Here is a 26,673-nt window from a genome sequence, read left to right as displayed (position 1 = left end):
AGTATCGTACAATATTTTTCGATGAGGGAGCGAGCGCGCGCGCACTGCAAAATTCAAAGGAAATGCCTTTAAATTGTAAAACGAGACACATCAACAATTGCATGCCAGGACAAACATAAATATATACATACACACACACACACACACACACACTGTAAAAAGACAGCAGCAAAAACAAAAGCTCTTAAGTAAATAATGAATATTGTACTCTTAAAAGCCAGGCGCAAACACAATGCAAACACACTGCAAAGTCACAAATGCAAACACACAGTCCAATCGGATTGTACATAAGAAACGGAATGGAAGTAAAACACTGCGTGCCATCTTTAGGGGCGGAGCCAAGAGCTGTCGCAGCGGCAGCATGGAAATGAAATCTCGCAATGAAATTGAAATGAGTAAATGAAATATAATGGCAGTGAAACACAGTGCAGAGCGAGAAAGAGGGAGCGAGAGCGAGAGCTACCACCACTCACACACACATATACCAGAGAGACGCACGCTCAGAGAGCGCGAGCCAGAAACGAATACTAATGCAGAGTGTGCGAAACAGGATTACATACACACACACATAGTATGTATGTACATACGAAGTGTTGTAACGTAACGGCAGCAGCAGCAGTTGGCGCTCGGGTCGTGCATTGGTTGCCAAGAAGCCTTTGCAACTGTTGTTGTTCAGACAGCGGCGGCTGCAGCTGCTGTTTTATTATAACGTCGCTCTTACAATGCCAGACGACTACCAAAATTATGTGCGAGCAAATAAGAAGAACTCAGCGAACAAAAAGCGAAAAACGAAGAACGAAATTCAAGACAAGATTAATAAAATGTTGCTGTCATTAATTTCATTATTATTATTTCTTATCGAGTTTTGCCCCGCCCATCGTCTCATTTGCATATTGCAGATGTCTTGGTGTGTGTGTGTCTGAGTGTCTGTGTGTGTGTAGTGTCCACTTATCGTCTTTGTAGCTACGATTGTTTTCCTGCCGTTGTTGTTGTTGATGTTGTCGCGTCTCGCCAGCAATTAAAAAAGCAAAGTACAAGCTGCGATTTCTGTTGTTCACAATTTCCATAATGAAAATGTTTGTATGATAAACGTCTCACGCCAATTTCCATACGCTTAACAAGTCGGTGTAGTTTCATGAGTTATGGCTAGAAATGCAGACATAAACTGACTCCCATATATTAAATACAATATTTCAACTGTAGTATAATTTTGCAATTTGCCCCGAAGATGACACCTGCAACATTCATTCGTGGCAGGACAAACCCCATTTTAGTGGCCCATACACATGCTAGACTTGGCCAATTTTGCACAAGTCCAGAAATTAAGTTGAATTTCTTACAACTAAATCAAATGCCTTGATAAATTGCATTACACACGCAAACTGTACGTTCAACAAAATGGCCGAGCGACTTTTGATGCCTATCTGCCATTAAAATGGGACCAAAATAGTGCTCCCCTTCCCCTGCTCCCGTTTCCCCACCTACTCCTCCACTCCCTCTTCCCCTAGACTGCACTGTGAGTGAAGTGCAGTGCAATTTGCGTGTCTTTTAATGCTTTTTCTGCGTTTTGCATTGGAATTCTTCTCTCACTCGCGTTTTGTATTACACTTGGCTGTCTGCTTAACATTGTGTTTTCAACATAACTCTATACATATGTAAGAATTATGCACAGAAAGAAATAAATCAAAGATCTCAAAATTGTTGAAGAAAGAAATTTATAGAAAAACGTAAAGTAAAAACTTTATTTCAAAGTTGTCATAACTTCAAAATGTATTTGATTTATATTTAATATATATTTTAATTTATATTTAAAATAAGTTTTTCAAATGATGTTTATTGCGTGTGATATTTCAAGGATAAAATGAGTTTTCTCAATTATTTTTATTTCACATAATCTTTTAACTTGAACAAGTTTTATATTTAGTCAAGGTTTAAATGATAAATATTTATTGTGTATAACTTGTAGAACTCAAAAATTTGTGCTTTTCATTTAAATGTTTTTTTAAAAAAACTTTTTAAAAATGTTTTTCTTGCTGTGTATTTTCATAAGTAAATAGTGAATTGCATATGTAATACATAGAAATGCATTATGCATAGTTACAACTGGCTGTCAACACAATTGAGTAATTAGATATAGAATCATCTCGCTGTCTGAGCTGCTTTCCCATTCTTTATCTGGTCATCTTCAAATTTGAAGCCGTCTCACTGTCAGCGCTTATTTTCCCAAGTTGAAGAATTTTCATTTAGATATCACGTGATGCCATCAACGGAACTTTTACACAGGAAAAGCATTTGTTGATTTACAGCGCAGTTTTTGTTGTCAGCAGTGAAGATCTTGGGAGTTTTTCCTTTTTTTTTTTTGGTTTTTTAGGTTGTCATCGTTTCGCATATTTACGATTATTATTATGATTGCAACTCGCTCGTGAGCTTTGAACTGCAATAAATGCTGAAATTCGTTTGGATTTGCCGTAATTGCAGTCTGCACTCAACAGATTGAAGGCGAAGGCGAATTGAAGTCTGTGTTGAGAGTGGAGTTTTGAATTTGATCAGTCCATAGGAGGTCTATAACGATGAAGATGGAAATGGCTTTGGCTTTAGCTTTAGCTTTGCTTTTGTGGCTTTCTATTTTTATGCGGCATGTGTGCGGAATCAGCGAGTGGAAGGTAATTGTACCGAGCATTTCACATTATTATTTACATTAACATGAACGACAACAAACACGCTGCAAAGATGGAACGCCTGACGATGGCGATGGCGATGACGATGGCAGGAGCAGTTACACGTGTGAAAATCAAATTCCATGGCATCACCTACGCAAATTACCAAATGAACACACGCACCACAACAAAAAAGGGGGAAAGGGAAGGGAGGAGAGGGAACCTTGTTAAACTGGAGGGCCTCGACTCCACTTGAATGGGTTAAACGCGCGTTGCGTTGCGTTCGTTCATTATGCCAAGCAGCTCATTCATTCGCAATCGCATTCCCCACCACCCCCTCCCTACCTGCCTGCCTGCTCACTCATATTATATTCATTCATCGATGATTATTGCGTTAATTATTATCCTGTTGGCTGCCCGGGGAAGCAAACACTGGATAGAGAGCATATTTGTGCGTAAACTTCAAAAGGAATGCCAGCTATTTTCGTGTAAGGTCCAGCCTGTCTATAGTACCTGTATTCCCCTTCCCCTTCCCTTCCCTCTCCTCTACCTATTCCCTTCTATACACACATAGGCATGCCGGCATATCCTCGACCAGTCGAAGCAAAAACATCCTGCTTTCAACATCATTAACACAGCATCATCATCATCATCATCTTCATCGTGGTTGCGACGACGCCTCGGGCTGCGTCCAACTCCTGTTTTTCCAATACGTTCTCAGCTAACTGAAAGCAGCTGACCTAATAAGCATTCACACAGCGACCACCACTAAGCAGCAAAGTGTTGTGCTCAATTTTAATGCTATTAAGTATTTATAAAGCTACGTTTCTGAATATGAATATTATTGGCAGTAAAATTAACAATTGTAGCAAAGAATGAAAAGCTTCTAACTGAAAGTATATCACAATTTGCTTTAGCTTGTAAAAACAAATATAAAATTCTGACCTCAAATATATATTTATCTTTTAATTCATATTTTTTGAAGATTATTACAAAGTTAACAATTGCAGTGGCCAACAATGAAATAACTTGTAAATGAAATAAAACCATTTCAAGACAAAGAAATTGCCAAGACAAAGAGTCAAACTTTTAAATGCAATTAATTGGCTAGAAACATATGTATATACTTAAAATTTGACAGCTGTAGAAAAGAATAAAATAGCTGCTGATTTAAACAATGTAATAACAATGTATATTAACATATTTTTCTCTTAGTTCATATTTTTAGAATATTACAACAAAATAACAATTGTTGTAGAGAACAATGAAATAGATTGCGACTAAAGCAAAAATCATTTCGGATAAAATTTCCCCGAACAATCAGTTCAACTTTTAAATGCAATTAAAAATTTCAAACTATAAGCTTATTTATATATTTCCAATTTAACAATTGGAGGCAGCAATGAAATAACTCGTGACTTAAAACCCATTTCGGCTAAAATTCTCAACACAAAAAGTGTAGGCTTTTCAATCATATTGACTATAAAGATATTTAAGATAATTCCTACTGTTAGAATATCATTGCAAAGTTAACAACTGCTGCAGCCAACAAGGAAATAGATGGTGACTAAAGCAGAAACATTTCAGTTTAATGAACAAGTCAAAGAGTTTAATTTTCAAATGAAATTAAATTGACTGTGAACAACATTTATTCTTAAATATAAATAATATAGACTATTAAACTAACATTTGCTAAACGAAACTGCTGCGCAAATAGCAATGACTTCAAAGAGTTTCGCTTTCAAGAACAATTAAACATTTTTCGTCTATAAATACTTCTTTTCGCAGAATCGTTTTAACCAAATACCTGGCAAAGCACTTCAAAGCCTACTCGCTTTGCTGTTGCCAACAGCAGCAAGAACAACTCGGAAGTTGCTCAAAATTATAATCATAATTTTAAAGACCAGATTCGTTTACAACATTCTCACACTTGGCGTATACTTAATGACATAATTACAGAGCAGCAGCTGAATTAGAACTAAAACTTAATCAGTCGCTCAATTAGTGATTCGAATGCAATCGAATGCCCATTAGCCACTGAACTTCCAAATGCCTCCAAGTCATTTCTCTTTCTCTGCTGCAAGTTTGTAGGTATAATCAATCAAGAAATTAATTGAATGACGTTTTGTGGCAGGCAATGAATAAATGTCGATAGCCACAGATGAAATCGAGTTGTGTCTGCAGTTAAGAATGTATTCTTCCTTTGTGTGCTCACATTCTGCAAACGCCTCAAAGTGCCAATTAAACATTTTGTACATTGCAAAAGTAACAATTACCTTTGAGGTTCAGGTCAGGTGTGCCATAGTCCGCGCCTTCAAATTCCCAATTCCAATTCCCAATTCTCGATTGCATGCGACATTTGTTCGCTTCATTTATTTGTTTGCCTGTTGTCGCCGGTTGTTTGTCTGAGGACTAATCGAAATTAAATGACGTGTGAATGCTGGCAGCTGTCAGTCGAACATAGCTTTCAGCTTTCAGACTCGACTCTCTTGATAATTTTTCGATTCTCAATTGCCACTGGCTTCAATTCAATTGCCACGTAGTTTTTTTTTTTTTCATGACGTCTGCTGCCTGTTGATTGTCGGTTGTCATTTTTGTGGTTCTTTTTATCAATTTTGTGCTCGACGCTTTTCGATAGGGGCGAACACAGGCGACACAATATGCAGTCCTCATAAATTATGACGATTGTCGATTACGACTACGATGACGATTATGATTATGATTATGATTGCCAACTGCCGTTTGCAGCTTTCATAAATAACATTTTTTCCAAACCATTTTACGCTATTATCAACTACACTGCGCAACAAAATATAAATAAATTTAGTATAACTATTTTTTTATGATTCCTGCTGACTATTTGTGGTATTTATGGTTTTAGGAGCATGTGTGTGATCCCAGGCTAAATATTTAATTAATGCTTAAATAAAAGACGCTGCTCTTTCGATAGCCTGAAGGCATTTTCAACCAAAACTGTGAGAAAACTGTTGGCAGAGGAGATCATCAATTAGGTTGGTTCAGAGCTTTCAAGTTGAAGTTTTAAGTTTGGAACCTATAAAATGTGGAACACAGTTCTATCTGCTAAATTCCTAAAACCGAAATTGTTAATATTCGAAAAACTATAAATACTTGCAAATTAGTTCTGGCTATAGATCAAAGTTGTCTTTACTTGTTTTTATTGTACGCATTCGAGTATTTAATTAAAAGTATTCAACTCTTTTGTGTGCTGCGAGGTTAAACAGTTAAATGGACCAAGTTGAACTCGCGTGTAAAATGTTAATTGTTATGCTTGATTTGCTATGGTTTCTATTTGAGATCTCTTATGAAAGGTAATCAACAATGAAATTCAAATGATTTGCTTAAAGATACTGAGTAATTTTATACTTGCTAGCTATAGAAGGTTGAAGGGTATTATAAATTTGTGCCTGCAGTAAATGTATGTAATAGGCACAAGAAACCATTTCTGACCCCATAAGGTGTATGTATAAAGTGTATGTTATTCTTGATCAGCGCCACCACCTCAGACGATCAGAGACTATAATATATCATTTTTCTAATGTTTCGCCCCCGCAAATCGGAAAATATCAAAGCGATTTCGACAGTTTTGACTTTTGGTATATACAAAAATTCCTATACTATTTATGAATTCTGAAAATTTGGATACGATTACACATAAATAGTAGAAGTTATTAAAGAAATACGTTTTAATGCAGAAAATACCTGCTACAATATGAACTTTGCTGCTTTAGCTGACATTTTGGTATATTTTGTAATCTATGGTATATTTTTAATGCAATAGTATATCAATATACCAAATATTATACAATGTTTGACATAATTTCAGTATTTTTGAGTTATTATTAATTCGGTATTCTTTAAGAAAAATACCGAATTTATTCAAATTTTGAATTGTGAGTATCTCAGTATCTCATAGTATTTTATTGAAATTGCAGGGTAGATTTTTCTTTAGCAATTCACTTAAAATTTGGTATATTTAATGTGATACTATATAAATATACCAAATATAGTATTTCGTACAATTTCAGTATTTTTGCAGTGCATTAATTCGGTATGTCTTAAGAATAATTCCGAATTTATTCAAAATAAATTGCGGTCATCTCACACTTGTTTTTATTGAAATTGCAGGGTACATTTTTCTTTAGCAATTCACTTAGAATTTGGTATATTTTAATGTATATCAATATACCAATATACCAATTATAGTATTTCACCTATTTTCAGTATTTTTGCGGTGCATTAGTTCGGTATGTCTTAAAAATAATTCCAAATTTATTAAAATTAAATTGAGGTCATCTCACACTTGTTTTTATTGAAATTGCAGGGTAGATTTTTCGTTATCAATTCACTTAGAATCGCCCCTCAAGCTGTGATGTGAGCATAAAAATGAAGCTGTCTGCAACTGTCATCAAATTTCACTCAAAGTGTCATTATTTGCAGTTTTGTGCTAATAGTTTTTGCCTAGTTGACGAGCAACATACGAGTGCGAGTGCACAAAAAAATATGTGTATAGCAGGCAAGCTGTGTCTACGCGTTAGACTTTAGAAAAAACACAAATAATTTACATATAAATTAAAACTTAACAGCAGCTCTAAAAGAAACCGAGTTACATACTCCACATAAATTGTTGGCAATGGAAGCTGTGGAAGCTGTAGAAGCTGCTCGTCAAGTCAGTTTGTTCACCTCGTCTTGTCTCGCACATTTTTGTTGCTCATCTCAAATTCCGCACAAATTTCATAAATGACAACGAGAGCAAGTTATAGACAACAAATCTTAGAATGTAATACGACTGATTCATATGACAGGGTATAGGACAACACATGTCCTGCCAGTGTCATGGCTACACACACACACACGCACATGGGAAAAGCGTCCCCCACAGTTTATGGCATGCACAACAGACCGCAAAATGTTTAAATGTCTTTGATAGCTGACAAAACCCTGGAAAACGAAACGAAATTTTTGCTTTTGGGCTTTGGTATTTTGTGTCAGCTTCAAAGAATGTTAACAGTTCGAATTTGAAATATTTTGTAGAAACTATAACGGAAAATGTGTGAGTACAAATAAACGAGAAGGTAACCTGTATCCAGAATTGAGGAGAAAGCAGCTAGTAAGCAGTAAACTAGATAGAAACAGAAACAGCATGTTTCTGCTTCTTTAACAACATTCAGTGTTCGCCTTCTTGACTTGAAAGGCGATTGATATATCCGATCATTAATTATCTCACTCAAGTCTCTCTCTCTCCCTACATATAAGGCGCCTACTTTCTTGCCACATTATTTGTTCAATTTCACGGTTCATATTCGTAAAGATACCAAAAAAATGTTGTGTTATTTTATCCGATGGCAATCTCATCAATTATTGATTGTATTTTTTCGAAATTCGTTTTAGCTACTCTGCCGAATCATTCGGATTCATTTGTTGTGTGGCATTGCCTAATGATTGGAGCTCTCATGTTTAATTAGTGTTCCAAAAAGTAATAGTAAGCTAATGCGGACAGAATTGAAAGTAAAATAAAACTAATATTTTCAAACTCAAGTGTCACAGTTAAATTAATGATCATAGAATTAAAAATAGCATGTTTAATCAGAGGTCGATGCTTTGTATTGCTATTGTCGACTGACTTACACTGAAAAATATGTCAGCACCCATTCCCTCGTTCACCTTTCGTGTCTCCAGACACTCTCTTTAATTGGCATAATCCATTTATGGAAGGTAACCGCAGTACAACATGAGACGAGTCAGTCGACGACAATGGGCAAAAGAACACAACAGCAACAGAAAAAAGAAAAAGAAAAAGAGAAACAAACAAAATAAGTCGGGTAGTTGCAATATGACAAGTCTAGTAAATAAATAATGCCCCCTGTCCATCTACATCTCTTGCCCCGCCCCCGCACATCGACCGCCCGCTGACTGGCGCACAATAATAAAGAGAAATACGAGACGCCTTCGACGAAAATCCTTTTTATTAGTCCGATAAAAGCGGAGAATGGAAAACATGAAAAGCCAATGGGCCACCAGGCGATTTGCATTGCCTACTTTGCGGCGTCTTTTATTTTCGTTTCGTTTTGTTCGCTGCGAGTTGGCAAAGTTGTACTACATGGCTACAACGCTGTGCTTATTATAATTTCCTCTCTTTTGTGCATTAGTCGCATCGCCCATTCCATTCCTTTCCATTCAATTCCACCCACTGTGCACAGTGGGTTAAATGGCTAAATGCCATTTCGCTGTAAGCGTCTGTTTTTTATGTCTTATGTCTTTCTTTATGCTTATTACAATTTATAAGTGCAGTTGTTTGTTGCTATTTCACCGAATGCATTTACCACTCTCCATCTCCCCCATTTGACTTAAGGGAAAGCAATGTGAAAAAACAACGGAAAACGGAAAAACAAATACCAGATAAGTCGTTTAATTTTCTAACAAGATTTCGCGGTATTTTTGTAACAAATTCATGAAAACTCCCCCGGCACGTGCTACGCTAATAAGCCCAACCAACAACCAAAAAAAAAATAGAAGAATCTCCTTCATCAAATTTGATACAGAAATTACCCCAAAAATGCCAAGAATGTTTGTGTTTTTTACAAATCTCATCTTTCCATGGGGTTTCAGTTTGATTTGGCGTAGGATGACTTTGATTTGTTTGCTTATCTTTTAAAATTTTACTTCTCGCGCGCTGCCTTCATTTGCAGTTCTCATCGGAATGTTGCCGACTAGTAAATACACTTGAGAGAAAGTAGTTTTTGAATAATAATACATTTTTATATTAATATGTACTCAAATTCGCATATTAAAAAGTAACCATGTTAAGCTATGCAATTCTACAAATAAAATTACTACGTTTATGAAATAAAGGCATAAAACAAACAAAATTAATAAGAATTGTCTGTTGTTAAACGTTTTTTTTTTTTATTATATTGTATATCATGTATTATGTATACATTAAGAAAATAACAAAATGAACAATACCAATACCAATTTATCAAAAAGGAATTTGATATCCTGGCGGTGAAAAATTGTTCTTGTATGTATATTCAAGTATACAAATAAATGTTGCCTATCTCTTAGGCGCATACATATAGCTTGACATTAATTTTTTGCCATAACTCCGCCAGCTCGCTTATGATATGACAAGAAAATATATCTTTGTAATTAGGATAGTCAGATTATCGATTAGCATTGAAGGATTTTTAAGATTTCATAAAATATTTCGCGTGCAATTTTGTATAGAAAATTGGTTAAAAAAAAAACTGAAATTCACTGTATCTCGCCCATTTGAAGGACAATCGGGATGTCCTTTGACACAAGAATAGGTCTAATAAATAGAAACTGATTAGTATACCAAAAAAAAAAATAAATATCCTGCAAACAAGAACTTTTTCATATATAGATAATAGCATATATCTATACCTTATCCTGTGTCAAACACAAGATCTCGATGAAACTTTTCATCACGCCAAAGAGCATTCAAATCGTCTTTTTAGTGAGTATTCTTGAATTTTGCAATATTTACCTTTACCGCTTCAGCCGCAGACCAAAAAAATTACAAGTGTTGGATTCATAGATGATTCCATATTATTGTGATGCAAATCTATGGAGTTGGTTCTTGCGATCCTAGCAAAATGCTAGGAACTTTTAAAATGCGGTTTGCTTTGGCTGAGATATAGCTTATTTAAAAAAAAAAAAAAAAAACATTCGTTTTTATTAAATATATCGGTCTACTCGTTGAGAATATTGTCCGGATGTATCTTTTGCATTACGAAAAGCCTTCGTGACCAGATGCCTCGGTGCTCGAGAAGTTGTATTGAGAGTTTTTTGTAAATTACTGTTTAGAAGTATTATCTATCAAAAATGCGTTGGAATAATGATTAAAGAATGGGAGTGAAGGCAAAATCGATTTCATGAATTTAAGTACGCTTATAACTTTAATTATTTCACTTTAAATACTTACCATACTTACCATTTCCAGTTGATAGTTGTTTACCTTTTTTAAAGTTTCAAATAATAACTTTGTTTACTTTTTGCTGTTTGTTTATTTAATGCATATATCAATAGTTATAACAGTGATAGCATATGCAATAGTAAAGGGGTTACTTAAACATCGAAGCTTAAAGTACTTGAAAATACTAAATATAAAATATAAATATAAAGATTAAAGCATTTGCATTCTTCTACATTTTTTTCAATTCGCCAACAAACCAATTGCTGCAGCTTCAGTTGCAATAGGAAAAGAACATTTGTATGGAAGCTTGTGAAAAGTGCAATTTGGTTTCCACGTGGCTGTCGTAAATTCATTAAACTAGTTGTCGAGCATGAGCATGAGTACAGCTGTCAATTTGAAGTACTAGATAAATAGCGCGCCACATTCTGATAGATAATGCAATGAGAGATATAGAAATGTTGACATTGTATTGTTGTTAGCAATGTCTGCTGTCTGGCCCAATGTTTGTTGTGGGCTACATGAGAACACGAACACGAACACGATTGTGACAGTCCGCAAATCAGTCAAATAATAGAGATATGCAGTTGATGAGCTTTCTATAAATGTATCTAACCTCTACTCACTTAGTTCAGGCTGGCAACAAAGTTGCCGTCACACAGCTTTGAAGTCGACCGGCCGCAGAGCCATTCCATTAGCTACTCATGAGTATATTCACACTCTCCAATAGTCACTTGTTCAGAAGCAGCCCCCACAAAGACACAAAACGAGCTGTTTCCTAAGAAAGAGAATCGCAGATTCACAATAACAATGCGGCAAGCTTTAAAGTCTCAGTCTCAGTCTCAGTTGCAGTTGATTCTTTTATTGATCGTTAAACATGATTTAGGCCTGACAATAAGACATTGTTAAGTTCGAAGCGAGTCATAAACTCTTCGAACTCTTGTGGTTTTGCTGTCGGTTTTTAGCTACATTACCTTGCCAACAATTTCCAGTTCAAACTTAACAATTTGCATACGGTTGCCTCTGTTGCCGACAAAAGCTGAACTGACACCAGCTACCGTTTGGTTTTCACCTCAAAAAAAAAAGTAACATGCATCGTTCTGAAATTACATTTTGTGTTTGTACTTATACCCTGTAAAACAGTGCGAGAAAAACCGCTTATTTTTTAATTTATGAATCATTTCAACCTAGTCTTATATCAATAGTGGATTTTTTTTCTACGCACTGTCGCCATCTAGCGTTTGTTTCTTGCAACACTTTCGCCTCAGGCTTCACACGTTTTAGATCAACGCAGATCTGAGCTAAATTTGCGGATATTACGCACCAGTCACTAATCATACGATAAGCTATGTATTTTCATTTTTTGCTGAAAGGGTATTTACTCTTTGGCAACTCTCGCTCCTTTTATTTCTTGTTATATTTCTGTTGTGTTGCACGCCTAAATGTCTTCTAAGTGGCGTAAATTTTAAATTGTTGCCTCAAGGCGCGTCGCTTATTGCTGTTTGCTGTCTGTGTTTTTTGTGCTCTCGTTTTTTGACTGCAACATTTTGATTCGTACAAGCAAAGTGGTCAAGATTTTATGGATTAGTTTCAGACATTGCATTCACATAGGGATTTATGCATAATTTGATATGCAAATTATAAAAGGATACATATATACTTATACGTATAAAATGAACACGTTTTTGCTGATTCTTTTTAGCTTTTTAAGACAATCAGTAAGAATTTGGGAAAGAAAAATGTTACTTATTCACGCAGACAAATTCATCATTTTACAATCCTCAACATTATAATCAATTTCAGCATATTTTATGTTGAACAATATTAAAAATAAAGCATTATTGCAAAGGGTATTCAGTCTCAAGCACTGCCAACTTGTTAGAAAATTTGATTGATTGTTGTCTATAGTACAAAGCGAATAAAGCAACTAGGTACAAATGAAATTAACAGTAGTTCAAGTACTCCACAACGTCTGTCACAAGTTTTCGCATCCACCATAAATTGGCAGTCGACAGCAATCGCTATCAAGGCGCACAGCTGTCAAAGCGACGCATCAAATAAATGACACTGAAAGTCAAAAATTTTTGTCACGCAGCCTTCGACAGACGTAATCAGTTCCGCTTACGCAAGTCACACAAGTCGAAGAGCTACAAAAGCTTCAACTGAGAACTAGAGACGATAGGCAATAGACGTATAGACGGTTTTGCTTTATGATGATGGTCATGTGGAGTCTGAAGGCTGAGGCTGAAGTCTGGAGGCTGATGATGATGACAGTCGAACGAAGAGAAATTTTTTTTTTTTTGGGGGGAGTGTGTCACGCGTGTGATTGACAAGGATTTATGATTGTTGTGCAAATGTTTTTAGTGAGTTTCAAAATTTTAATATCATCGGGCTTGAAGTGCGACGACCTGCTTAGATCACTTGAAAAGCCAGGCAAACAAACATTCAATGAAATGCTGATGCTGATGCTGTATGTAAAGTACATATTACACACTCAGTTCAGTCACCTCAGTCGGACGGACAGACAGACAGAAAGACAGACAGTTGTGGCCAAACACTCGTGGCCACCCATCTGTGCAAACATTCGCTGCAAATTTTTCTATGCGCATTGCATTTCATCTCTAAGTCGAGATATGGGCGACTAGCAGGAGGACAAGTCCCTTTCAAGTTGGTGTGTGTGTGTGTGTTTGTGTGCATGTGTGTGCATGAATATTCATGCCTTGTTTATGCATATTTACGTGTCAAGTGAATTCGTTCTCCTTCTCCTTCTTCTTAGCACGCTCTTTGTCTCGCGTTCTCTCTCTCTCTCTCTCTCGCCATCTCTCTTTGCCACACTTGCAGCTTATCTATGTGCTACTTGCATCCTGTCGTATGAGCAATGTTGTTTCCCCAGTAATTCTGATCCTTCTCGTCTCGTCTCGTCTCATCGCATTTCAAGTTTGTTTGCCTTGGCAAATGTGACGGCGTCGGGCGCTGTGTGAAAATTTTTTGTTTATGCTCACATTTCATTTAAACGTGAGTTTGTTTGTTTGCCAATTTGAAGTGCTATAATGGTGGAGGAGGTGGGAGGCTGGGAACTGAAAACTGGGCAAAGTACGCCCGCCAGGGTGCCAACGAGATGATGCAGCAGACTTCGATTGCAGTTTGTGCTGTGCCAGCAAAAAATGGTTGTATACAAAAAAAAAAAATAAAAGAAAAACGAAATAAAAATGGGGTCTATCTCTGTGTGGGCAATGGCCCTTGATTAGAGTGCTTAAAGCTGAAAATGTTAAGCGAATTTGCTCAACAATTCTATTTAATTTTATTTATTCAAAGTCAACTAAATTGCAGTAATTTTGTAGACGATTAAATTCAATAAAAAATATGTGTGCTATGATAGTGTTGTTGGCAAATAAAGACAACAGAAGAGCAGCCCACATTGTGTGTGGATAATTGAACTGAACTAAGGCTAAAAGAAATGGCCAACAAACATTAACAACATCTACAACAACAACAGCAACAATCAGAACAACTAATTAAATGCTACAACCCCCGCGAAGTCAAAGTTTGTGAACTCGTTTTCATTACGAGTTAATTTGAATGTAAATGAACACAGAGCCATGAGGGATGGAGGAGACACAACAACACAGACCAGAGATTGAGAGGAGAAGAGGAGAGTAGAGTAGATAAAATGTTTTTGGCTAATGTTTCAATTAAGTAGACAGTCAAAAATTTAATTTTCTTTCATTTGGCAAGCAATGTGGAAATGAAAATTGTTCGCTCTGCGCTCAACTGAAAAGTGCCACCCAAGCTGAACCCCACGAGACAACAACAACTCAACTCTGACTTTGCGAAAGAAGAACAAAGTTGGCAATTGAGCTTGAGAGATTGGTTCTACATCGGTTGTCCTGGGTGATGTTCACAAGGAATTTCAATGTTCCACTCATAATTTCATGTAATTTCCATTAATTGTATAAAATTAATGCCGTTGGCTTAGCGAGCAAGCGAGTTGAAAGCTTTGCTGCTCAGTAGCCATTTTCATGATTTTCTACGCACTTTTGCCATAGCTGCAAGTGCAGCCAAATGACTAAAGAAGCAACCAACATCCAGCAACCAGCAACCACAACTACATCAACAACATCGATGGCGATGGCGAACAGCAGCAAACTGTCTATGCTAATTTTGGACCTCTGATGACTAGCCGGCTACTGGCTACTGGCTACCACTCCAGCTACCTTTTGTTTCAAGGCGACGGGCAACGGTGACTGGCCGTAAAACAAAAAACAAAAAAAAACACCAAAGGAGAAGAAAAAAAAAACTTAAGCACGTTTTGGACACGATCATGATCGCGGTATCCAAATCCTACCGCGCACTTTTTGAAAAAACACCACTCAGGGGCATTTTCTAGCTTATGCCTTCGCCTAGCTTCAGCTCCTACATTGTTGATCTGCTGCTGCTGTTGCTGTTGCTCGTCTGTAACAAAAGGCGGTGGTATGCAAAAATTTACTGTTGAAGGCTTCGGTCACGCCCATGCTTCATGGTAGTCGGCTTCAATTCACAAGGAGTAGCTGCAAAGCAATTGCAGTTGAGTATTCAGGCCTTAGAAACGACAAAGAAAGAAATTGTAGATAAAAACTGAATAAGTAATTAGAGATGGAACGAGTTAAAGAAGAAAATTAAACAAGTAAGAAAGCTACAGTCGAGTAAATAAAAGCAAAACATTGCGGTACTCATTTTCAAATATAAAATACTTAAAATATGCATATTGTTATATTTGGTATAATGAAAAATATGCCGCAGAGTGTTAAATATACCGGATTGTCAGCACAAAAGTATTTCTTATATAATTTCTATAATTTGTTTCCGATCGCAACCAAATTTTTTTAAACAAACTTGTTCAGCGTGCAAACATAACAAGTGCTGTCAAAAAAATCATATCTCTATATCTTTGAGTTCTAGCTGTTCACACGGCAAGACGGACAAACAGACAGACCGATCTTTTATCGTCTCGGCTGTTGACGCTGCATTTAATAAAGTCACAAAGATATACCCTTCTACCCTAAGCCTGTATTACAGTTAGTTGTACACTGATAAAAGCGATTAAATCGAGACTTAAATCTTCAATAATGTCAAAATTGAACTAAAAAGGTAAAATCTTACGTCAAGATCAAAATGCTACAAACAATATTAATACAAAATTTAATAGCTTATGTATGTACATATACAATGTCCATTTTTAATGTTCACAAATGTATAAATATGATACCTCAAGAATGTTTTAGGTAATCACTTTTGCAAATAATATATATTAATATTATTTATTTATATTTATATGCGGCTTTATGCGCAGCCACAAATATGCCGCTTTAATGAGCAATTAACAAAATAATTTACATACATACTTGCGTACGTACGCCATCATATGTATGCTTATTGCGCGTTCAGGCACACGCACTAACTAGTATGCAAAAATGTTCTGATTAACCTTACTTAATAGCGGCGTCAGCTAAGCTAAATGGCAGCACTGGCAGTCAAATGGCAGTACTGCACTTTGGTGCGAAACCCGATTTGCACGTAAAACGACCAAAATTGGAGGCATGTTCGGCGCTTTCGGTCACTGTGCAAGCTCTCAGCATATCGCTCGCTCGCTCACCTCACTCGTTCTATCTCGCTCTTTCAATTTTGATATTTCCATACAAATTTGCCTTCTTTTCTGTTGTTACGCTAATAATGTCAAATGCTTTCTTAGTACAAAGCGATGCTCTGAGAGAGCTTACATTCAAAAGCTTTCTCTGCGAGCTTTATATCTATGATCCGCTCTTACTGCATATTTGTGACAAATTCACGATGGACAACAACAACCACGCTGCCAAGAGTCACAATTCGTAAGTCCGCATTTTGCATTGCAGTTTTTGAGTTTGACTTCTGCATGCTGTCTGTTGATAATTATGTTACACAGCTCGTCTTAGGTTAGACGAGAGCTTACTTGCGTTAAAATTGGTGTTATATTTATTGTTTTAATGAGAATTGAAATAAAGTTGATATGCAAAAACATTTGGTATTAAATGATACTCTAAATATAATATTCAAATGATGATACATATTTAACAAAATTGTGTTTTTTAAACATTTTGTTAAACTTACTCAAAATAAGGTGAATTTTTCTTGGTAATTAGAATATATGCACTTATTTTTTTTTTAATTTTTTAAAGGAAAAAGAATTATTTTTAATTTAAATTTTTATTTGGAATATTAGAAATACGAAAAAATATTAATTTTAGATATGAGTTTTGCTTTCCTTATGAGTAATAAATTTAGGAATTCTTGGTTACATATTCTTTATAGGTTTTAAGATGTAGGTACAAATTTATAATACTTTTCTATATTGCTTAAATACAATAGATGGTGTGTTCTAAGGTATTTGTTCCATTGTTGAGGCTGTTCTCGATTACACTTTCGTCAATTCAATGAAATTTCCTGCTGTGTTGAAGTTCTTTTCTCTGTTCCATTTTCGGTTTCTTGTCGCTAAAGTTGGCTTGGCAAATAACAACAAGAAAATAGCAACACGTGTCCGTTTTAATTAAAATAAATAAATAGGCGGCAGCACAGAAATAAGCAAGTAGGTATAGATGGAGTTGCTTGCAGGAAAAACTCACATTTTCGGGAATGGGCGTTGCCCGCGTTCATGTTGCCATTACCATTACCATTACCATTTCCTCCGTTTCCGTTTATGTTTCTGTTTCCATTTGCATTTGTTTTCAAAAGCAAACGTCAAAAATTGTTCGTACTATTAAATTTCATGCGTCTATTTGATTTGCCACTGAAGTGAGTCCGTGAGACGCACTGAGGGTGACGCACTTGCCTCAAGGCAAAGGGTTTGGCTGCCTCTCTTTCTGCTCCTCCCCCCATTGTTGCTTGCGTGGGCGCTGCAGGCAGTGTAATATTTTTTGGCTGCCTTGTATTATTTTTCTTATAAAACGTGCGTATTCGAATTTGAGGCGAATTATTATTTGTATGCGGGGGAACAACTTGCCGAGTATTAGCTCAACTGCAAAACGTTTCTTGGAAAACCATTGCAGAACAACTTAATTTCTGTTTTCTCGTTGTATTTTTGGTAGGTTGAGCTACCAATTTGCATGCGGCGTATAATTTATAATAAATAAATCAAATGAAAAACGCATAAAAAGAAGACCACCAACCCCATTGCTTTCTGGCTTTCCATTCTCCCCATTAGATGGCCCCAGACATTCTTTGCTCTGGCTCACTGTATGAGTGAGTTATTAGCTTGGGCCGAGGAGGCCGAGAACGAGGCCAGACCAAGTCAAGACAGACGAAAGCAAACCAGGGCAGAGCAGAGCGTTTCCCTTTTGTGAATTGCAGCCCTTTGTCTGGCCAGGATTATGACCATTTATTTGCCTGTCATGTTGTGCGGCAGTCTTACAAAATTATTTACCATTCGAGGTACTACATAGCTTGAGGTCCGTTTACCTAGTCGAAAGTCTAGGCAAAAGTTTTAGCATAAGACGATTTGGCGTGCCACTGAAAGAAATCAAAATCAATGTGGCTTCCAGTTGCTTTTGTTGCTTTTGTTGCCCCCGTTTTATAAAGTTTTGAGCCTATTGAATGTGGATTAGATTTGGCATCGTTTACTTACCGCAAAACTTTTCATCCAAGTCGATGTGGCTTGACTTTTGGTCATTTTTCCTCAGCGATTAGATTAAAAGTTGTTCGAGAAGTTAATTAAGCGTAATTTGGCAAGCCAAACATCCTGTTTCTGTCTACTATTTTGATTGCGAATATCCAATCCATCGCAACAAATGGAAACCAATCAAAATTAATGCTCTCGATGCTGCCAGACAAAGTTCTCTCTCTCTCTCTCTTACAGTTGTATTTTGTTGCTGGCCATTGGCAAGACATAATAATAATTTATGTTGTGTTGTTGAGAAGATCTGCAAACGATATATGCATGAGTATGAGTTGAAATTGGAGTTGAAGTTGGAGTCAGAGTCTGAGTATGGCGGCCAAGCTTTTATATAAATGCGCATTTTTGATTGATTCAATCAAAACGAAGAAAACCCAACAACGATGCGACGATCACTCAAAGTATCTGTATGTACATGAGTGCATGTTCAGTGGAGAGGCATCGAACATCGAGCATCAAGTTTTCTGCATGCCTGTCACGTAATTTATTGATTTAGCTCTTGGGAATACGAAACGTCGGATCGCAGCGCAGCGCAGCACCAAAAGCAAATCGTGAAAAATGAAATGTTTGCCACCGCAGTGCCTTTAGTGCCAACGGCATGGGATGGGGACGAACATCAAGAGACGGAAGGCAAAGATACTAAAAGTGAGAGAGAGAGAGAGAGGCTGAAAGTGCCCCGAATTGAGACTGGCTAGCTGATTGGTTCATGTCGATGTCGATGTCGATGTGATCATATGGCTGGCGGCTGCAAATTCAAATGCATTGGCCACATCTGTGAATGCAACTGCGTAAAGGAGGCGAAGCCATTTACGCATGTACACATTAAACGATACGATATACCCAGCATCTCGAGTGTAGCTCCATCTTGTACCTCAACTTCAACTTCAACTTCGACTGCAACATCCAACTTCCAACTGGATAGTCAGCCAGCGATCATCGATCAACAGACGCGAATGCAGATAATGGCCGACTTGCCATTTTGCATTTTTGCATTTGTAATGAAAAAGAAAACCAGAATAAAATGTAATTTCTTGTTGCTGTACATGAGAAATACAAGCAGACAGACGGACAGACAGACAGACAGATGGACAGACAGATCAGGTCGATCAACAGCAAAAGATGTTCAACTAAGCCGACAACTTGCATCAAAATAAATTGCAGGCGCATTGAACTTCAGCTGCTGCACAGTGGGACACATTTAAATTTAAGAGCTGTTTTGTCATAAATCAATCAGCGAATAAATATATATAGCATGCGTAATTTATCACAGCATAAATCATCACATAAATATAAAATATAGTGCAAGAAAACTTACCTTTTAATTGGTGTCATTCGTGTTTAATAAATAACAAAATATTACAAAAATATTCGAATTTTGCAAACTTGCCAAACAATGTTCAATAAATATTATATAATTACATAAGTATAATATTTATAGCTAAATTCATGTCATTCAAAAGAAAATAGTTAACTCTAAAATGAAGTTAATTCTTGACAAAGAATGCTAATAAAAATAAGTACTCTGAAATATAAATTAACAAATACGTATGTATAAATAAACCATTGTTAATCAATATACGTATTGATTTTTAAACGGCAATGAATACTTATATACAAATAAACTTGACCCAAAATAAATTGAGTCTAGTAAATAAATATTAATAATAATTCTTGACAGGCAATATAAATAAATAAAAATAATACATAACTTTCAATAACACTAACTTGTAAAAATGCGTAAAGAAAAAGGTAGATAAAAAAATCAAAATGAATGTACAGAAAGATATATATTGATAAACATATATAATAAATTAAACAATATACTATCGCGAGATAGTTTATAAATAAAAATATATACAGATAAGCATAAAAAAATAAAAATACTAAAACTGCGATCTTTTCTCGAAATTGAAACTCGCTTATCGTTGCTGCTTCTTGGGCTTCTTAGGCTTCATCGCGAGTTTAAAGCTTAACAGTCTATTAAATGCAGACATTAGGGTGTGTAGACACAGGTAAGCGGTTGGCCGAATCTGAGGTAGCCAGCTACCTGGGTAGAAAGATGCAGCAGAACATGATGATGCTCTTACATTGCCTATCAATTTCTGCGTTTAATCTTGCGCCCATTATAAGCACTTCCAACGAAACAGAATTGCATTTATTTACCTGTGCTGTGAAACAGCTGTTTGTCGTATTTGCTAATCGATGTTCGATGCCTGTGTAATTCACTCTCGTTACAGCACTCAGCAGTCTAAGTGTGAGCATCATCAGCCAAGGATGTTGTTGCTGGTGTTTGTGTTGGCCAATCTTTTGCTGCTATCCAGCAGCAACAGCCTGCAGGACAACGTCACCAGCATTAGTTCGGATGGAGCACCGGCATTGTATACGACCAAAGCGGGCTGCGAGGCATTGCTGAAGGGGAACAATGAGTGCGAGTGTAAGAATCAGCGGATCAAGTGCGGCATGGTTACGTTAAGCAGCTCAAATCAGCTTTATAGCATCAGCTGCAGCATTTTCGATGTGCGCGGCTTTGGCTATTTGCCGCCATTGAAGGCCGGTCGCATTGGACCGCTGAGCATCAACAATTGTGCCATACCCAATGAGCAGACCATTCGCCAAGCGCTGCTCAAGCTGGGCGTGAGCAACTACACTCAACTGGAGGTATCGAACTACTTTGAGACGCGTGACGAGCGCGATGAGCTACTGCAGCAGCATTTCACCAACTATCCGGGCCTCAAGAAACTATCGCTAATCGGTTTCAAAGCGACGCTGCCGGCCAACTTTTTTGGCAACGTCACCGATATCACAGACCTAACGCTCAAGGGTCGCAGCGATTTGCCAGGCACACTCTTGCATCCTCTCGTGCATCTGAATCGCCTCTCGATTGTTGTGCGCAACATGGCAAATGTGGCAAGTGAAATCTTTGCCAAGCAAACGGAATTGCTGCAACTCTCGCTCGACTGTTCGCTGAAGAACAGCAGCGTGGACATGTCGTTGCTCAGCTCTCAGGAGCTGTGGCACATGACCAAATTGCGTGGCTTCGAGTTACACAACTGCGGTGACAATGTGCCCGCCGAGTTGTTCTGGAAGTCGGAGAATCTCTCATACATTGGCATTCACAGTAACATCAGCTATCTGGGCAGGGATTTTCTGAAGGCGCAAAAGCAACTTCTGGTACTCCACTTGGAACGCAACAACATTGCCCGGCTGCCAGACGAACTGTTTCATCACTCGCCGCTGCTGCTGGAGATACATCTGGCCCACAACAATCTGGATCGCATTCAAGGGTAAGCATCAAATTTGTGCATTCTCCCCCCCACACATCTCTTAAGCATGTTCTACTTTGCAGTGGACTCTTCGATAAGCTCAATAATCTCCAAATACTGAACCTGGAGCATAATCCAATCACAACCGTTGCGTTCAACGCCTTTGCTGCGGTCTCCACTGCTCGCATCTACATCGGACATCTGTTCAAGCAGCTGAATACCGCGGATTGGGCGCGTGCCACAAATGCCACACTCTGTGAGGAGGAATATGTCAACGGTGTGTGTCGCTATTGCAAGCGCGATGAGTTCCTCGATCACTTCTCGGACAAGGAGACGTGCAACAAGCGCAATGATCCCGGCAAACTGATCGAGGTGCTGACTCGCAAAGTATTTGAAAATCGCCTCAAGTTCTCGCCCAGCTATCAGGCCAAATTGATGGACGACAGTAAGTAGAGAAATACGAGCTAAGCATTTAAAGCATTTCATTACAATAGCGCAAACACACAACTGACAACAAGCGAAACAATATTAATATTTGTGCTTATCTTTTAAAATCGATAACAACGTTTCGCTCATATTTCACAATATTAAATTTGGCATTTGAGTCGTCCTCCCTCTCTGAAGTTGTCCATTCAGTTTTGCGCCTCCCCTCATGGCAAATGAAAATGAAATAAAAGGCAGCAGATATACAAACAATATTAATATTTGTTGCTTCCTTTCAACACCAGCGATAAGAAACCAAAGAGAAAGTAATGTCTTAAAAGAGCAGGGGTTGGGAATGCTGCAAGTCAACATCATATTTTTATATATAAATCATGAACAAAAACAATTTATCTTTTGATTTGTAGCAAGGGATGCTGCGCATAAGCAAAAGCAAAAAAAACGAAGAAAACAATTTTCCTCCTGTTCATCTGTTACTGTTCTGTTCTGTTCTTTTTTGGTTTGTGTTAAGGGAAACGAGCGCAACATGTCAAATGTAATAAGGTCTACATTTCTTTTATGAGCGCAAAAGATTGTAAGTGAAAGTTAGAGGCAGCTAAGCAATCGATTTAAATTCAGATTACTATCATTTGTAATACAGCAACAGCTGTGTAAACTCTTTTCACTTTTATTATTATGTAAATACGCATTTGACATTTGTTAACATGGCCATAAAATCGTTTTTTCAAATAGGATAACACATATGAGAATTACTCAAATTGAGCTTATAAAAGTTAAGTACTCTTTAGGATTTATTTGTTGAACTTTAGCCTTTTGGTCTATACTTAGCAATATCTTGGATGCTGTCAAACGCATTGACACTTTCGCGTAACATACAAAAGCTATCGAACATATGTTTGTTTGTCTGTGCAATAAAAGTATCTTTAAAGTCAACGCTTGAGTCACATTTGGCTGCGCATTAATGCATGCTATAACTCATGGACTCAACATGAACGCTTTCAGTTTGGCGACGGCGCCCTTATCTTAATTTGCTGATTGAGGTGCCACTAATGAAACGCACGACAAACTGACGCCGCCAAATGTGCAGCACAAAAACAGGGCAAACCTCATGTCAGACATTGGAAATGCATCTCTTGAATTTGCAGAAATGTCTGACGTCGATAAGCTGCAATGGAAGTGACAACAATTGGAGCTAAAATTGTATTAGAAGCATTTGAGGATGAGAAAATATATTAAAATATTATTTCAATTTTCGAAGCAAGGAAACTACAGTCGAGTGTGCTCGACTGTGTGATACCCGCTAGCGATTTTTTATGAAAGTAAAAAAGAGCGCTATTCACTTTGTATATAGTACTGTCAAAACTTTCCATATAGTGTCAAGATGTCCAAGAATATGTATTCTCTATATGGGCAGAGATGCTTCCTTCTGTCTGTCACATACATTTTTTAGAGGCAACAAGTTATAATACCCTTTTATGCTATGGGTAGCGGGTATAAAAATACACAAAATTAAAGTATTTTGTTAGTACAACAATATTCTAAAATGTTTCTTCCAGAGAGTCAGAAATACTAGCTCACAATTTGCAGGCATTGGTCTCTTCTTTGTGGGCCGCTTAAGCTACTTTAATTTTATCCGAATAGCCTCAACTCCAACCTGACACAATCTGTGGCACAAAACAAAGCCAACATACATACTACAAACATATTCGTAGACTGCGACGCACGACGCGCGCTTCACCAAATGCTGTGCAACACGTTTGTATGTATGTATTTTGTCTGTTTGTAGTTGGGGGCATGTGGCAGATTCATTTCAAAGCAATAGCAACTGACCGAACCGAACCGAACTGAGCTGAGCTGAACTGCGGCCTTATAAGCTGCGTTTATCGCTCTATAGCTGAAAGATGCCTAACCAACAACAGCAGCAGCAACAGCAACAGCGTCCAACGCAAGGCAGAAACAAACAAAACCAAAAACGAAATTTATGGTCATCAACGTTGATTTTGCATCGGACCACCGAATGGACAGTCAGTGGATATGTGTGGCTGTGAATCGGGTTGTCGGGTTGTCGGGTTGTGGATGTGAGTGGATTCAGATTCAGAGTTGGCGGGTCCCGTGCTGAACTCGATGCTAGTCGGTGGCTGACTTGGCATTTGTAATGCCTAAATGCTTTAGCGAATTGATTTTTGGTGTAAACGATGTGCAATTTTAATGGATTGTGCTGCCAGATAAGCCAACTCATGCTCAACTCTCAACCAGGCTTCAACTTGGAATTGGCCGCCACTTCGGCCATCCCGAATTTCGTGTCGTTTAATTGAATTTGTTTTGATTAGTTGTATCTCTGTGCCTATGGACTGTAGATGGAGAGCATTTTGCAAATGCAACTTAAAGTGTCTGGCATGCAAATTGACAGTAAAGGAATTTTAAAGTCTACCTCTGACACGATAATGTTTCTACATAGTCCACATACTCCATACAGGAGTACTTGACGTTCAGGAGGCGTATCTACATACATATATCATCATCATCATCATCATCATCGTGATGGTTTTGAACCTGTTTTCATCCTGCGGCTGCTTGTCGACAAATTGACATTGTTCATATTCATAACATGGCAGCGGAAAATGCAAAACCAGGAAGTCTCACAAAAAATGTCAATTTAAATATTTACAATTTTCGTTTCTTTTTTTTTTGTGCTTGTCTATAACAAGATACAAGAGGAAGCAGCGCTAATTTGCGAAAAACCAAAAAGTGTGCGAAATACAAATTGCGAACATTTTTAACCCAACGGCAAAAGAGTTCTAGGCAAATGAGCTCGACTAAGAGATACGCAACAGCAAAGTTGTTAAAGACGAACTCAGTTAGTTTATATAATCCCACTTTCAATCTGTAAAGGGTATTCGAAATAAAAGGTACAAAACCTTTTTTAATTAATAAGTACCAAGAATTTCGCAAATATAAAATCCAACAAAAAATGAAAAGTAATATGAGCTTTTTTCCACAGACAATAGAATGAAATATTTGCACAAAACAGGAATGCAATTTGAAGTATTCGAACCGTAGCCAGGATTAGCTCGGCAGTAAAAGTCAAGTGGCTCAGTCAATTAGGAATCAAGAAAATAGAACAATGGAAAAGGATTTGTTTTGGCCTGCTGCAAGTTGAATGACAGCAGGCAATGCATTTAACTTGTTGATTTTGATAACGCACAAGTGTGGCACATTCTCCCATACAAAAGGCTATGCAATTTCTATTGTTTATGCGTAAAAGTCAATTTGTGAGCTAGCTCACAATGCAGCAAGAGAGAGAGAGAGAGAGAAGCTGTGTCTTTCAATTAGAATTGACAGCCAAGCGTTAGGAAGGGTTTGTGCAGCAGCAGCAGCAGCAGCAGTTGAGCCATGAACTTGAGCTGAACTACACAGAGGATCTGGCACTGGACGTTGGCGATAAGGTTAAGCGCCTACCCAAGACAACTGCACTTGGCTTGTGGTTTTACGAATTTAATTGAATTTAATTGATTTGGTTTCGTGCGAAGGGGCAAGCATGGGTTCCACAACTCAGCTCAGCTCAGCTCGAAACTGTGTGTGTGTGTGTATTTCCTTTTGGGGTTGGTTGCACCTTCAGACGTGGTGGACCTGCTGCACTTTAAAGTTGCCTGACTTCTTTTGCCCAACAGTGAAAAATTGCAGCTGTCAGCGTTGAACAAAAATATAATTTGTTGATATTGTGCAGAGGCTGGCAATGAGCTACATAAATCATGAAATACTTTACATGCTTCAACTGACAAGTTAGTTGTTGAATTCCGTGTGTGGAGAGAAAAATGAATGCGGTTACAAATTTCTAGCATTTTTTCACTTATTTCGCAACCGAATTCCGCAAGCTTATATAACGTTTTCTTTTTCTATTTTACAGCTTTGGAAGAGACCAAATCGCTGAAGCAACGCGATGGAGAACAACAGCAACAATAACTAAATATTACTTCAAACTAAATTGTAAGACTAACAACAATTTTCATTAAACAATAAAAATCGATTCTAACAACAAAAGAAGAAGTGAACTCGATTATTTTATTTGCAGATACATAAACTACAGTTAAGAAATAAACACAAAGGCACATAACATTTGTTATGAGAGTATGGAACCAATATTTGCCAAAACGACTGCACATAAAATCACAATAAAATAAAACAAAACGGCAAAACGGACTATTAACGAAATAGAATTGACTTAAACAAACAGTTTTGGGGATGGAATCGAATGGAAACAATCGCTGAAAGCTTTGCTTTAGTCTTTCTGCTGTGTTTACTCACTGATATTTTAGCACGCGATATCCTTTTTGACTTCAGCCGCTATTTTGCATTCAGAAAGCAGCCTGTTTCTCTATTTTTGTACCCTGTAGTCGAATGTGCTAGGAAGGTATGTTGAGTCTTTTGGTAAACTACAAAACTATATCTTTGTGTTTGTAGAGTGTGTTCTTAGTTTAGTATTCTTCACATTCAACTTAATATGTGTCTGTTTGGTTGTTTGTTTGCTGCTGCTAGTTGTCTTAGAGTCCATCAAAAGCTCTGACACATTAGCCATTGTTTACGCTCGTATGTTGGGGTCTTTGCCACGGATTTTGTTAGTAAACGTTCCACGTAAATGTTGCCAATGCATTGTTCGCCCAAACAAAAGAATCGACC

The 26,673-nt window shown here is 37.4% G+C and overlaps 1 protein-coding gene across 7 annotated transcripts in view; it reads left to right on the top strand.

Annotated features, from left to right (window-relative positions):
- The window catches only part of LOC117564783 (leucine-rich repeat-containing protein 15), a 64,543-nt gene extending 38,500 nt beyond the window's left edge, over nucleotides 1-26,043 (top strand). For 5 of the 7 annotated variants that reach the window (XM_052002267.1, XM_052002266.1, XM_034243688.2 and 2 more), the window contains exons 2-4: nucleotides 20,530-21,576; nucleotides 21,639-22,000; nucleotides 25,904-26,042. In XM_052002267.1, coding sequence (XP_051858227.1) covers nucleotides 20,567-21,576; nucleotides 21,639-22,000; nucleotides 25,904-25,959 — 1,428 coding nt within the window. In that variant the 5' untranslated portion in view covers nucleotides 20,530-20,566 and the 3' untranslated portion in view covers nucleotides 25,960-26,042. Of the gene's footprint in view, nucleotides 1-20,529; nucleotides 21,577-21,638; nucleotides 22,001-25,903 lie in introns of all 7 variants that reach the window. The other 2 variants (XM_052002269.1, XM_052002265.1) reach the window with 1 other exon arrangement.
- Nucleotides 26,044-26,673: the final 630 nt, after the last annotated feature.

Source organism: Drosophila albomicans, chromosome 2L, assembly GCF_009650485.2.
Source record: "Drosophila albomicans strain 15112-1751.03 chromosome 2L, ASM965048v2, whole genome shotgun sequence".
In the NCBI taxonomy this organism is placed as follows: Eukaryota; Metazoa; Arthropoda; class Insecta; order Diptera; family Drosophilidae; genus Drosophila; species Drosophila albomicans.
The sequence above is the reverse complement of the archived record's forward strand: the minus strand, read 5'-3'. Positions and strand labels throughout refer to the sequence as shown.